The sequence below is a fragment of the Dromiciops gliroides genome, chromosome 3 (assembly GCF_019393635.1).
Source record: "Dromiciops gliroides isolate mDroGli1 chromosome 3, mDroGli1.pri, whole genome shotgun sequence".
Lineage (NCBI taxonomy): Eukaryota > Metazoa > Chordata > Mammalia > Microbiotheria > Microbiotheriidae > Dromiciops > Dromiciops gliroides.
The window spans coordinates 337,790,732-337,805,729 of record NC_057863.1 but is presented as its reverse complement, the minus strand read 5'-3'; the positions used below and the strand labels follow the sequence as shown (position 1 = coordinate 337,805,729).

Sequence of the window (14,998 nt, the reverse complement as noted above, 5' to 3'; positions counted from 1 at the left end):
CAAATGCGGCCTCAGACACTTAACACTTACTAGCTGTGTGACCCTGGGCAAGTCACTTAACACCAATTGCCTCACCAAAAAAAACCCAAAATAGCTAATGTGAAAATGCTTTACATGACTTCATATTATAGTGGGTATTACATTTTCAGTAGGTGGGGGAAGGGGTAGAGGGAGTGAGGAAATTTGGAACCAAAAATGTAAAAAAAAAAAAAGAAAAAAGCATAAAAAATAGAAGCTGCCATCTGTTCTTTAGCTACATAGTGATTTTTAAAATTAGCCCTACAGGTGGTCCTCCCAGTTGCCTATGTGGATACCTGGGATTTATTTTTCTTTAGATCAGAATGTTTCCTTTAAAAAATTATATTAATACTGTTTTATTGATTATGTACTCTGCCCCAAGTGCTCTGCCAGCAAAGTGCTTTATAAATTAAAAAATAATAATAATCCAGAAGTGGAAAAAAAGAAAGGAAAGTGGTATAAAAACAAAACAAAAGATAGCAGTAAAAAGTTTTCAAAAGAAAAAATTTTTAAAGTTAATGAGGAACCATTGTGTTGTCAGAGTAATGTGTGATGATGGCAAAGGTTCTCTCAAAATCCCTTTGGTTCCAAAGAGTCTATGAGATTCTTGGGAACTTTCAGTCATAGAAAGATGTATTGTGCTGTAATTTGGGCAAATAGTGAATGAACAAATGAATGATAAAACATTTTTTAACTCTTTGTGTCTTAACAGTATGCTAAGTACTAAGGAGGCAAATTCGAATAAGGGATACAGTCTCTGCTTTCAAGGAGTTTATTTTATTCTAATTGGGAAAGAAGGGGCTTAGGTATGGCTAAGAATTGGCATCATAAGCTGGTTCTGAGGAAGATGACAATGCTCGTGGGTCCCTATCAATGCTCCCTACTAAGGACCCACCTATAGAACCCAGTTGATTCTAACGGGAGAAGACTAAGGACTTTGGCCAGTGGGAGTGACCACCAGCTGCTCATGGGTTGTTTCCTCCTTTTTCAGCATGTGAAGATGGATACAGACTTGAAAATGAAACCTGCATGAGGTAGGCTCAGTACTCCTCTTGGATTTTGTTAGATTTGCTTCTCAGACAGTTTCTTGGACCATGGTTGCCCAACCTAATCCTTCAAGGTCCAAACTAATTTCTCTTTGTTCATTTGTAGTTGCCCATTTGGTCTTGGTGGTCTCAACTGTGGAAACCGTAAGTTTATGAAATTTTTTATTTCCTTTCTGGTGAGTTAGACATTGATGGTTATATTGGATGTTTGGCCATAGCTAGGCCAGTAATTGGTGTTTACCAATGATCTAAGTAAATGCATTTTTCACAACAGCCAATTTTCACTGAATTATGAGCTTATATGTTGTTTACCCAATGAAGGCATTCAATTAGTCAACTCTGGAGACGCTCTACTTGTCATTGTACAAACTCAGGGTGTTTCACATCAAAGCAGCTGTGCCACCTACTAGATACAGGTATTCCAATGTATACATAGAACCTGAGAGTTGGGAGTTCACGACATCCTTTAAAAATAACTAAATGTTCATCCTCAATTTAAAGACTTCCAGTGACAAGAAAAACATTGCCTCCCAAGACAACCAGTTCCATTACTGGATAGCTCTCATATTTAGGATGTTCTTTCTGGTCAAAATCTGCCTTCCTGTAACTCCCATAAGTATTAGTTCTGTTCTCTAGAGCCAAGCAGGGCAAGTCAATCAACCCTTCAGTTTCCCAAGGATTAACTGTACCAAATGTCGGAGCTTTAATTTACATGAATAAAACAGCTGTCTTGGAGCATGAGTCTTGAAAAGTTTCTCCAGCTAAGGTCTATGAATGTAGAATTTCTTGTAAAATTTAGAATTAGTGGTTTAACAAGTTTGGTTCTTTAGTTTCCCCAGATAAACTTCATTTTAACCTAAATTACAGTGGAGAGTAAGTCAGAAATGCTGTCAGGAAGCAAGGTAAGGGAGTGCTACTTAGAGACATATATGTACCAGGAAGTAACAGATGTGATTCAGGGTAGAAACAGCAGGATGAATCATCACCTATAAAAGCATTGAAGTATGGGGCCTTATAGTGCAGGGGCATATAGCCATGAATACTTAGATAGGTCTCCAGTGATACCTTAAAGGCATCATGATATTGCTGCCAAATATGGTAGGTAAGGGGTTCGTTTGTTTGTTTTGTTTTTTTGGTGGGGCAATGAGGTTTAAGTGACTTGCCCAGGGTCACACAACTAATAAGTGTCTGAGGTTGGATTTGAACTCAGGTCCTCCTGAATCCAGGGTCCATGCTTTATCCACTGCGCCACCTAGGTAAAATTCTTAATGATGACTGAATTATGCAGAATAATTTTAAATGTTATTATATATGTGTACATGTCTATATAATTATATATTTCATTGTTACATAATTGTGATATAGAAAATTAATATAATTATATCAAATACAATTAATAATTTTCTTTTAAAATTGTATTAATATACTGCTTTTACACCATCTACATTTCCCAGCATTTCCTTTCTATGTCCCCATTCCCCTCCATAGGAGAATCATTCCTCCTAATGAAGAATAAAAAAGAGAGAAAACCAGTTGAATAAAACTAATTAACACTGAAAATACCTTTTATATAGATTTCCATGCCCATAATCCCCCACCTTTGGTGGGGGGGAGGAAGTGACATTTTCATATCTCTCCTTCATGGGGCAAGTTTAGTCATTATAAATGTACAGCATTCATTTTTCATTTTTGTTTTCTCTCCATTTACATTGCGGCTTATATATATATTGGGCAAGTTGGTGGCACTATAGTGAACAGAGCACTGGACCTGGAGTCAGGAAGATACATTTTCCTGAGTTCAAATATGGCCTCTGACACTTACTAGCTGTGTGACCCTGGGCAAGTCACTTAACTCTGCCTCAGTTTTCTCATCTGTTAAATGAGCTGGAAAAGGAAATGACAAACCACTCCATTATCTTTGCCAAAAAAACAAAACCCGAAACACCCAAAAAGGGTCAGGAAGACTCAGACACAACTGAAAATGACTAAACAACAAACAAATGTGTGTGTATTGTTTTCCTGGTTCTGCTTATATAACTTTTCATAAACTCCTTAATCTTCCCACGTTTCTTTGCATTCTTTCTGGGGCAGTATTATTCCATTACATTCATGTACAACAATTTTTAGCTCCTGCCGCAATCTATGGGCATCTACTTTGTTTCCAATCTTCACTCACTTCGGGAACATAAGGCTGTTGTTCTCTGGAGAAGAAAAACAAGCACTCATTGTGTTTGAGTGGTCTTTCTTTTCCTTTTCACCACTGGATTATACCACTGTCATCATCTCTCCCATAGAAAATGGAGGTTTACTTTAAATGGGTAAATAGCATCCAGTAACCTTGGGTAACTGGCTACTCTTACAAAGTATATATACATATATATTATATGTGTATATATGTACAGAGAGAGTGTGTGTGTATATATATATATATATATATGTGTGTGTGTGTGTGTATGCTATACATGGTATACTATACCACTTTGTACTTTTATACTTTGTACTTTATAAGTATACTTTGTACACTTATGAAGCCCTGTTATTAGTATATTTATTGATTACACTGAATGTTTCCTATATATTTAGCTTATCAGCTTATTACTGTGGTGATTGCTGCCGCTGGAGGTGGGCTCCTTCTCATCCTAGGAATTGCGTTGATTGTTACCTGTTGCCGGTAAGTATCCTGAGTGCAAGTTTTTTAAGTCCTTTGCTTTTAGACTAACCATGACGGTGATGATGATATCTTGGGTAGAAGATGGCATGATGTTGTTAGACATGTTGTCTATGATGATCTGTTCAATCAATCAGTAAAATTTATTCAGTGCCTTCTATGTGCTATGCTAAGTGCTGGGGATAAAAAAGAGGCAAAAGAGGGGCAGCTAGGTGGCACAGTGGATAGAGCACTGGCCTTGGGGTCAGAAGGACCTAAGTTCAAATCCAGCCTCAGACACTTGACACTTACTAGCTGTGTGACCCTGGGCAAGTTACTTAACCCCAATTGCCTCACTCCCTCCAAAAAAATTTTTTTTTAAAAAGGCAAAAGATAAACCCTGCTCTCAAGGAGCTTACAATCTAAAGGAGGAGAAAACATGCAAGCAAATATTTATAAAACAAACTATATACAGGATAAATAGAAAATAATTGACAGAGGGAAGGTTGAGGAAAACTTCCTGCAGAAAGCCAGATTTTAGTTGGGATTTAAAGGAAGCCAAAGAAGTCAGTATTTGGAGTGGAGAAGGGAGAGTGTTCTAGGCATAAGGGACAGCCAGAGAAAATGCCTAAAGTAGAAAGACAGAGGGTCTTGTTCATGAAACATCAAGGGGGCCAATGTCGCTGGATTGAAGAGTAGGTGTAGGGGACCTGCAGGGAAGATCCTAACTTGAGACCTAGGAGGAAGTCATGACAGGAAATGTTAAGAATTCAAGAGCGAATATGAACCAACCAAGTGCTCAGAAGTCTCCTTCCCACCTACTAGAATGTCTTGAGGGAATTGGCGAGATCTCCACCAGCACTGACAACCTGAGATCAGTCCCACCGTTTCTCAGAAGTCTGTCCAGTACTTTCAGCCACTGTTCCCTTTTTGCTAAACTCCCTTTCTTGTGTCAGAGGTCACTTGGGTGAGTGGAAAAGAGGGATTTGGAACAAAGGATTGTGGCGCAGTGACCTGGAGGCATAAACATTGGCTACTCAAGAGGAAAACGAAACTTATGTTTTAGAGAAACATCATCATCATCCTTGGAAAAATCTTGTAACCATCCCTTCCTTATTGGGATGGAGGGTGGTTAATCATTGTGAGACTGATGCTGCCCCACCCTCAAGGGAACAAGGACAGAGCTCAGGGGTAGCTTGGACATTAGGTTCAGGGCAGATTCCTTTCCAGGCCTTTCCCAGAATAGGAAGTGGACAGGAATGAAATTCCACTCAAAGATAATTTAAACCCTCTAACCTTAGCTCTAGGTCTCTTAGTTACACTGAATAATAACCATGCTTAACTATCTGTATGTGGGACACTGGGGTTTATGATTCCTTTCCCACTCTTTCCCAGAATAGGAAAGTGGACGGGAATGAGCTTCTGCTCAAGGATATTTTAAATGCACTAACCTTAGCTCTTAGGTGTAGGCTGAATAATGGCCACGCTTAACAATTTCTACTTCGGGAGGAAGATTGCAGGAGTGACTTAGCAGAAAGCTGAGTTTTCCTGTTTAGTAGTAATTGTGAGGTCATTTATGTGGTATCTATTTTAGGGGTTTGGACTAGATGATGCCTCTCTGAAATGTCTTCAGGTTTCTTTATTTTACTCCCCATCCCTGCTATACTCAACAAATAGCTGCCATCATTCCCCAGCCTACCTACACTCTTCTTTTACCCTGTATACCCCATGTATAAAACGGGGATGCTTAACACTTACTAGCTGTGTGACCCTGGGCAAGTCACTTAACCCCAATTGCCTCACTAAAAAAAAAATGGGGATGATTTCTGTCTTGCATACCTCAAAGGGTTGTTTTGAGATGGAGACTGGTCATTAATATAGGGAACTCATGTATAGAGAAATGTCTTCTACCAGTCAAAGTCATAGAAGACTTTTACAATCTTAGAGGGAGTGTGGGGAAGCAAAAGGAACAAACATTTATTAAGTGCTTACTATGTGCTGGGCACTGTGCTAAGTACTTTATAAATATTATCTCATTTGATCCTCATGACAACCCTGGGATGTGGGTGCTATTATTAACCTCATTGTATTGTTGAGGAAATTAAGGCAGACAGAGCTTAAATGACTTGCTCAAGATTACACAGCTAGAAAGTGTGTAAGGTTGGATTTGAACTCAGGTTTTCCCGATTCCAGGCTCAGTGCTCTATTTCACTTTGCCACCTAGATGCTTTGCATAGAACTCTGAGAAATTAAGTGACTTTCCCAGGGTCACATAGACAGAATCTTTCAGAGGTAGGATCTGAACCCAGGGCCTCTTGACTCCAAGGTTGGCTCCCTTTCCATTATGTCAGGCTGCCTTTCTGTTCTGATATCCATTAGATATTCTATGGTTGTAGGCACTTTGTAAGCCAAAGAGCACAACATACATGTAAGGCAGTATCATTAAAGAAGCTTTGTGTCATAGTGGATGGAGAGCTGGCCTTGGGGTTAGAGAAATCTAGGTCTAAGTTCTGCCTCAGATACGCACTGACTGTGTGACACTGGGAAGCACCATTATATATTTGAAAATTCTCAAATTAATATCTTTGGATTTTCATTTCTGAAACTGGATCATCCAAGCTAACGTGCTCCTTTCCTTGTGAATATTGGACTATTACTGCCATCGTCGTCGTCATCATCTTCCCAATAAGCTCACTTCTCCAAAAATAGTACGGCGGCTTTCCAATCAATTTGCCCCACAAGTGGTATCTGGTGCTTTTATCTCAAAACTGAGGCTATTTGACTTCATCAATGCCATCTTTTTCCTTCCACAGAAAGAATAAAAATGACATAAGCAAACTCATCTTCAAAAGTGGTGATTTCCAAATGTCCCCATACGCTGAGTACCCCAAGAACCCTCGATCCCAGGAATGGGGCCGGGAGGCCATTGAAATGCATGAAAATGGAAGTACAAAGAACCTCCTCCAGATGACAGATGTCTATTACTCTGTATGTATTCACAAGCTAGGAGCAAACTCTGGTCAGCTTGGTTTGGGTTTAGAATGGTTTGGGTCTTTCCCATGTCATTACCTCAAATGTTTCAGTTCTTTTGGTATATCTTTAAGTGGAATATAAATGTCACTGTTATAAGAGGAAGAAGAAGAGAATGGCACCATGAGACTCAGATTGACATGCTTTTAGAGTTAATTTGATTATCATTTATTTGTATAATACGGACCGTACTTAGAGATTATGAGGGGTTCCTATATCTATCTAGCATATGTGTTTGCAAGATACAGCCCTAGTTAAAATAACCTTCCACCAAGAAGGCAGATTACAACTTTCTAGGTTTCTCTGAAGACTGAGTAGTGTGACAAGTAAAATCTAATGTGTATGTCCTTACCTGCCCCCCTCAGTGTGTGGGGGGTCGGGGGTGGGTGGGAGGGAACTAGCTAGGATTTACTTATAAATTAGAAAATTTAGCAACAGTGTTTGGGCCTTAAGCATTTATTAAAGTATATTAGAAGTCAGTAAAGATAGAACATGTGGAGTTCAGAAAGATAGCCAAAAGCCTATCTACTGGGCAGCTAGGTGGCTCAGTGGATAGAACACTGGCCCTGGAGTCAGGAGGACCTGAGTTCAAATCCAGCCTCAGACACTTGACACTTACTAGCTGTGTGACCCTGGGCAAGTCACTTAACCCCAATTGCCTCACCGCACCCCCAAAAAAGACAATACTGTAAATAAAAGCCTATCTACCCTAGGGTTCAGAATCGACTCCTTCTTCTTCCCTCAGCCACCAACCCGAGGTTTCGGAAGGAAAGAGGCCAGAGCTAGGGAGCCAGCCTCCCTTCCTACTTCCTGTCTCCCTCCCCGGAAGGGGCCGTCCTTCAAGCTGATTGGTTGAGGGTGGTCTCATGTTGAAGTTGTAGTCCACAGCCTCTGAGAACAATACTCCACTCAGGGCTGTCCAGGGGTGGTCTTGATTTAATCAACCTTAAGTAGGTTCTCAGTCAGTCTCACCCAATTCAATCAATTCCAAATCAATCTTCAGTGGGGCCCCTGGGCATCTGCCAAATCCTATTATTTTCTCACAGTAGGTTGGTTGTACATTTTATGTTTCCATGTCAGGATCACAAAATTATAGATTTAAAGCTAGAAGAGACTTTAGGGACTATTGAGTCTAGTTTCCTCGTTTGACAGGTAATGAAACTGAGGCCTAAAAAGTTGAAAGGACCTTGACCAAGGTCACACAGGTAATAAGTGACTAAGGTGGGATTTTAACCCGGGATACCTGACTCCCCATCCAGCACTCTATCCACAGTTTAGGCTTTTCTAACAAGCATCCAAATGATGGTTGTTTCTGTCGCTTAAGTCAGCCTCTATTTTTACAAATCTCTTAGGAGATGTTAGCAAATACCCATGTTTTGTGACCCTTTTGTGCTTGCTTCTCCAGAAAAGTCCATCTCTGGGCTTTAAGTGAGGAGGTTTCAGAGAGGCAGAATGGTTTAATGGAAAGAACACTCGGAAGCAGGGACAACTGAATTCCAGCCCCGGCTCTGTCTCTGCTAGCTGTGTGACTTGAAAGAGATCATGTCGAGTATCTGAATTTCAGTCTCTTGTTAAATTATGTTTGGGGAATCAGTTATTTCTATGAGCCCTTTCAACTCTATGACTATATGTATGTGTGTGTATATTTACACAGGATAGGACAGGACAGGATAGGATAGGATGATGAAATTGCTTCTTGTTAAACAACTCCATATATTCGTTTATCAAGTAGCAATTTCATCATCCTATCCTGGCCTTCCCTACTTTATAGATTCATTCTCATGTACCAGGTGGTGTGGGTGGTACAGTTTCCCTTTTGTAAATGAGATTGACATTTTCCAAGGTACAGAAAGATTATCTCATCATTTTTTACATCATCAACAATAAACATTACTCAGAGCAGCTTAGAAACTTATGTTCTCAGAGGAGCATAGACTTAGAAATGAGACACTAGAAAGCATTTAACGAGTACCTTGTATATATGAGGGTCAAGCATTAAACACCTAGTGTATATGAGGGTCTGGGGATACAAGGAAAGCACTGAAATACTCTTGTCCTTCAAGGAGTTTATCGTTTGTAGAAAGGAACTTGTGTGTGTGTGTCTGTCTGTCTGTCTGTGTGCGCACACGTGCCTACAAACGTGTCCATGTATCCCTAACCTGAAAAACCCTCACTTGATTTTTCCATCCCTGTTATCATCCTGTTTCTCTTCTGCCCTTTTATAAAGCTAAACTCCTCAAAAATACAATAGGTGCCTCTACTTGCTTTCCTCTCTCTCTTCTTATCCCCTTATAATCTGGCTTCTGACCTTATCATTCCTGAAACTGCTCTCTCCAAAGTTACTAATGATCATTAGTTGCCAAATCCAGTGGCCTTTTCTCAATCCTCATTTTTCTTGAGCTCTCAGCAGCCTTCAACATTGTCGATCACTCTCTTCTTAATATACTCTTCCCTCTAGGTTTTCAGGATACCTCTCTCTCCTGGTTCTCCTCCTTCCTTTCAGGCATCTTTTATTATTTTTTTTCTCTGCGAGGCAATGAGGGTTAAGTGACTTGCCCAAGGTCACACAGCTAGTAAGTGTCAAGTGTCTGAGGCCGGATCTGAACTCAGGTCCTTCTGAATTTGGGGCCGGTGCTCTATCCACTGCACCACCTAGCTGCCCCCCAGCTTCAGGCATCTTAAACCCAATATGTCCAAAACAGAACTCATTATCTTTCCCCCTAAACTCTACACCACCCCTGCTTCCTACCTTCCCTATTACTGTGGAAGACAAAACTATCTTCCCAGTCCCTCGGGCTATAATCTAAGAATCATCCTGGATTCCTTGCTATCTCTCAGCCCCCATACCCAATCTGTTGATAACACCTCTTGATTTCACCTTTGCAACATCTCTGGACTGTGCCCCCCTTCTCTCCTCAGACATTTCAACCCGTCTGGGGCAGACTCTCATCACCTCACAGCTGGAGTATTGTAATAGCCTGCTTGTGAGCCTGCTTGTCTCATCTTTCTCCATTCCAATCCATCCATTCAGCCACTGAATGTCATCCCTACTCAATCAACTCCAGTGGCTTCCTATTACCTCCAGGATCAAATACAAAACGCTCTATTTGGCATTCAGAGCCTTTCATCATTCATACCACCCCCCGGCCCCAGTCTTCTTACACACCTCAATCCCTGACGTGTAGTCTCTGATCCAGTAACACTGTTTTCCTGGCTGTTTCACTAACAAGATACTCTTATCTCTAGGCTTTCAGCATTTTCTCTGACTGTTTCCTGTGCCTGGAATACTCTCTCTTCTTCTCTCTGACTACCGACCTCCTTGGCTTCCTTTAAGTCCCAACTAAAATCCCACTTTCTAGAGGAAGCTTTCCCTAACTCTTCTTAATTCTAGTGCCTTCCCTCTTTTAATTATTTCCTATTTATCATATATATATATATAATATATATATATATCTTATATCTTGCTTTATATTTGTTTGCATGTTAACTCCCCCATTAGATTGTGAGCTTCTTGAGGGCAGGAACTGTCTTTTGAGTCTTTTTTATAGCCCCAGCCCTTAGTACATCAAATGGCACATAGTAGGCACTTAATACATGGTTATTGAATTGAATAATGAAAGGAATAAGGAAGGACATACATATCCATCCATCCATCTATTTATTTATCTGTCTGTTTTTGCTTTTGGAGGCAATCGGGGTTAAGTGACTTACCCAGCGTCACACAGCTAGCAGGTGTCTGAGGCTGTGTCCTGATATAAGCATTTATTAAGCCCTTACTATGTGTTAGACAACATGCTAAGTCTTTACAAACATAATCTCATTTGATACTCAATGCTAGGAGGTAGGTGCTATTATTATCCCCATTTTATAGTTGAGGAAAACTGAGGCAGACAGGGGAAGTGACTTCCTTGGGCTACACAGCTAGTAAATGTCTGAAACCAGATTTGAATTCAGGCTTTCCTGACTCCAGGCCTAGTATTCTATCTGTTGTACTACCTGTCATGGAGAGAGGGAGAGAGACAGAGAGACAGAAAGAGTCACAGAGATAGAGAAATAGAAACACAGAGAGAGAATTTTAATTTTAGAGGGGAGGTCACTTACTCCCGGGGGAGGGGGAGGGGGAAGAGGAGAAAAGATTCCTATAGAAGGTGGCCCTTGAATCTCGTCACAAAGGGATTCTAAGAATTGGAGGTGAGTAGAGAATGCATTTCAATTATGGTTAGAGCCACTGCAAAAGCAGGAGACCGAGTGATGTCATATGTGAGGAATAAATAGCAAGAAGGCCAGTTTGATTAGATGGGAGGTTCAGGAAGGAAACTATTGTATCATAAGTTGGGGCTAGGTTATAAAGGGCTTTCAGTCCCAGAAGAATTTGCACTTGATCCTAGAGACAACAGATAGCCATTAGAGTTTATGGAATAGGGGAATGGCATGATAAGACCTACATATTACAGAGTCTGTGTGAAGGGTCATTTGGAATGGGGACAGGCTTGAGTCAGAGAAACTAATTTAGGAGGCTGTTGCCTCCTGTTTAGGTTGAGGGGTGAAGAAGGCCTGAACTATGATGGAGACCATGTGGGTGTAGAGAAGGGGAAGGCCAAAAGAGATGTCGTTGTCTAGTCCCTTTTCTTTTTTTTTTTTTTTTTAGTGAGGCAATTGGGGTTAAGTGACTTGCCCAGGGTCACACAGCTAGTAAGTGTTAAGTGTCTGAGGCCGGATTTGAACTCAGGTACTCCTGAATCCAGGGCCGGTGCTCTATCCACTGCGCCACCTAGCCGCCCTGAGTCCCTTTTCTTTTTACAATTGAGGAAACCAAGGCTGAGGGTATTGCCAAAACCAACACTGATAATAAGAGAAAGCCAGAATTCACACTCAGGTTCTATGACTTCCAAATCTGTCCCCCTTTTTATTGAACTATTTAATATGAAGGGAAAATTCTTCAGTACAGTGACATGTCCATCTGCTCCTCTTTGTACAAGATGGTGTGAACACTGTCTTAAAAAGAAAGGCTCCCTTTCTCTCCACGTGGCTCCCCTTCATTCTAGCGCATGCTATCCAAGGGTCATTTTGTATTGTACTGGATAAAATAGGGAATAAATACACAGTCAGAGAGCACCAGAGCTGAAAATTAAATTCTGTGCATGTCATAGGACGTTTAGCTAGAGATACAAGATAACAGTAATGAAACCTTGCCTCTTCAGGCTCTTAATAGTACCCAGTAACCTTATTCCAAAGGTCATAATCCTGTAGTTGCTATGGAAATAATTATGAGTGTTCAGACTTTGGATGGGAGGGACTAATTTCCTGGAGCTACAGAACTGTTTGTTTTGATGAATTATTTTTAAAAGTCGAAACTTAGTTGAGAGTGGAGGAGGCAGTTGGCAGGGGGGTGGGGGACAAATAAGAAGTGGTAGAATTATTTCTAGGTTCCAAATTTCCTTTAAAAATTTTCAAATAAATATTTCATTGACACTTTTTAAAAAAATCTATCACTTCCCAAAAAGATGTATAGATATATATCTTCCCAAGATATATTGATATATCTATGTATTGATATTTCTATTGATATTATATATGTGTGCGTGTGTATATATATATATATATATATATATATATATATATATATATATATATATATATATATATATATATATATATATATATATATATATATATAATAGACAGACATAACCTAATTCTGGAGGGTAAGTTACTCTTCAGGGGGATCTGGAAAGTCTTCATCTAGAAGGTGGCTCTTTAACATTCTTTGGAAGGAAACTAGAGATTCTTAGAGGTGGAGATCAGGAGGGAGTGTAAGATATAGAAACATCACTTTTTAAAAAGTACAATCGGGGAAAATAGTCTAATACATGATCTAGATCAAAGAGGCTATGACTCATTCCACACCCTTAGTTTACCTCTTCTCTACTGAAAGGATGTTTCACCATCAGCCCTCTGAAGTCACCATCGGTCATAGCTTTGACCAGAGTTCTGATGTCTTGTAGTGTGATTTTCTTTTACATTTTTGTGCTCATTGTGTAAATTGTTAGGTTCCAATTTACCTGATGAGTTTCTTTACATATGATATTTCCCAAATTCAGCAGAGGGCTTAACTCTTCTCTCAAAAACAAATGATTTTAATATCAAAGAACCGACTTTATAAAAAATAAACTTTCTTTCAACTAAACTCCTCCTCTTCCTCCTTCCCCCTTTTCTCCTCCTCCTTCTAATAATAATAAATAGCATTTATGTAGCATTAACTTTTGCAAAGCACTATCTTTACAAAAGTTATCTCATGAAGAAAACCTAGCCTTCCTTTGGTTTTGCTTGAGCATCTGTGCATGCACGTGGGCATGTGTCACATGTGCACACACAGGCATACACACACACACACACACACACACACACACACACACATACCACTCTCCTAGTGACTCTTTGCAGCTTGATCCTCATTATCAGACAAAGTCAGCACTAATTCATCTGCATGTAACCATGGAATTAGATCTGGCATTACTATAAACAGATTGTAAGCATTAACGGTCAAAAATGTAGATGAACTCAAATTTTCAGTTTTCGACAGTAATCTTAGCAATGACAGAAACATGAGCCATCTGAATAGAGCACATTCAATATCTGTCAGTCAATAAACACTTGGTAAGCACCTATTCTGTGTCAGACAGTGTGTTGCATGCTGAGGATACAAGGAAAGGGAAAAATGCCCTGCATAACATGTGTAGAAACAGGCTATAGGGTGGGCCAAAAGTCCTGAAGGGATCTGATGTTTTAATAACTTTTTAAAAATTATTTTTTCTTTATTTCCCATATGCATATTTATTTCCTATATGCTATATATGATGTGATGGTATTATAAATTAATAACAATAAATAAAAGAGCTGTTAAATATTGAAACCCCTTCATGACTTCGTAACTGTTGGTCCACCCTGTAAATCCAAGAGCTATATACAATGTGGCAATGACATCTAGTCCCTACATATCATGAAGGGCTTTAAAAGCCAAGATGTTTCATGTTTGAATAGTGCTAGTTTTCCTGGAGTGGAGTGGGTCATCAATGTGAGGGGCAATTGTATTGGTAATACAATTGCTTGTGGTAATACTCATGTCGATCAAAAAATGATGTCAATACTTTTTTTGTTTCTAGCATGATTTAATCATTTACATTGAATATTCCTTATTGTTGTTTCCTCAAATACAGAACCAGCTTCTTGACTCATTCTGGGGAGATAATTTACAGTGGCAAAAAAAAAAAAAAGGCAGGGGGGAGGAAGCAGATGAGCAGATGTGATGAATAGATGTAGTCTGTGTAATCTTTGACCTCACTCAAATAGGGTGGTAAAAGGAAGCCTGAAAATCACTAGTCTATTAAAAAAGAAACACAGGTCTCCCTCTTGGCTTTTGGTCCTATCTCTCCCACTTAGTAATTGTGAACACTTCATTTATTTGTGTCTCACTTTCCTCTTCTGGAGAATGGAAAAAATATCTTATTGTAAATGCAAAAAAAAAAAAAAAAGTAGCATGCATTATACTCCCCCAGTAGAAAAGAGCTCTGAGCTCTGTGAATTTAAGGTATTCCTAAATGAAGGAAGGCAGCATGACAGAGTGTATAGAGAGCCAGCCAGGAAGATGGGAGTTCAAATCTTACCTTCAACACATTATGGCTGTGTGACCCTGGGCATATCACCTTAGCTCTTAGTGCCCTAGGCAACTCTCTAAGACTTTAAATTGTGGAGAAAGGGCTGACATTATGTTGTTAGAAAGAGTTTCCTCACCTGGAAGTTCCTCATACTGATGAAATCACGGGTCTAGCCCCTACCTTAAATGTGGTACCATTGTCACACCTTCTGTCTACACCAGTGCTTTTCCTAAAGGTACTTTGCCAACACTAGTTGTGTTTAAGGATGCTAATGTTGTCACCTCAATATTATCAGGAGAGCTGCATGGTGTACCAGGAGAACAGTGCGGTATAGTGGGAAAGTTCTGGATTTGGAGTCAGAAGACCTGGATTTGAGTCCCAGCTCTACTACTAACTAGCCATGGGACCTTGGGCAAGTCTCTTAAACCCTGTGAGCCTCAGTTTCCTCATCACTAAACTGGCTAGAATGCTATTTGCACTAACTAAATCATAGGATTGTCATGAAGATCATTTGAGAAATCCATAGATATTGATATAGACGTATGTGTATATGAAAGCACTTTTAAACTTGTAAAGTGTTATGTCACTGTAAGGTATAACTT

The 14,998-nt window shown here is 39.8% G+C and overlaps 1 protein-coding gene across 1 annotated transcript in view; it reads left to right on the top strand.

Moving 5' to 3' along the window:
- Nucleotides 1-14,998, top strand: part of HEG1 (heart development protein with EGF like domains 1) — a 131,416-nt gene that overhangs the window by 109,332 nt on the left and 7,086 nt on the right. Inside the window, exons 14-17 of the mRNA XM_043993078.1 lie at nucleotides 1,010-1,052; nucleotides 1,171-1,208; nucleotides 3,648-3,735; nucleotides 6,525-6,699. Of these exons, the coding sequence (XP_043849013.1) occupies nucleotides 1,010-1,052; nucleotides 1,171-1,208; nucleotides 3,648-3,735; nucleotides 6,525-6,699 (344 nt within the window). The remainder of the gene's footprint in view (nucleotides 1-1,009; nucleotides 1,053-1,170; nucleotides 1,209-3,647; nucleotides 3,736-6,524; nucleotides 6,700-14,998) is intronic.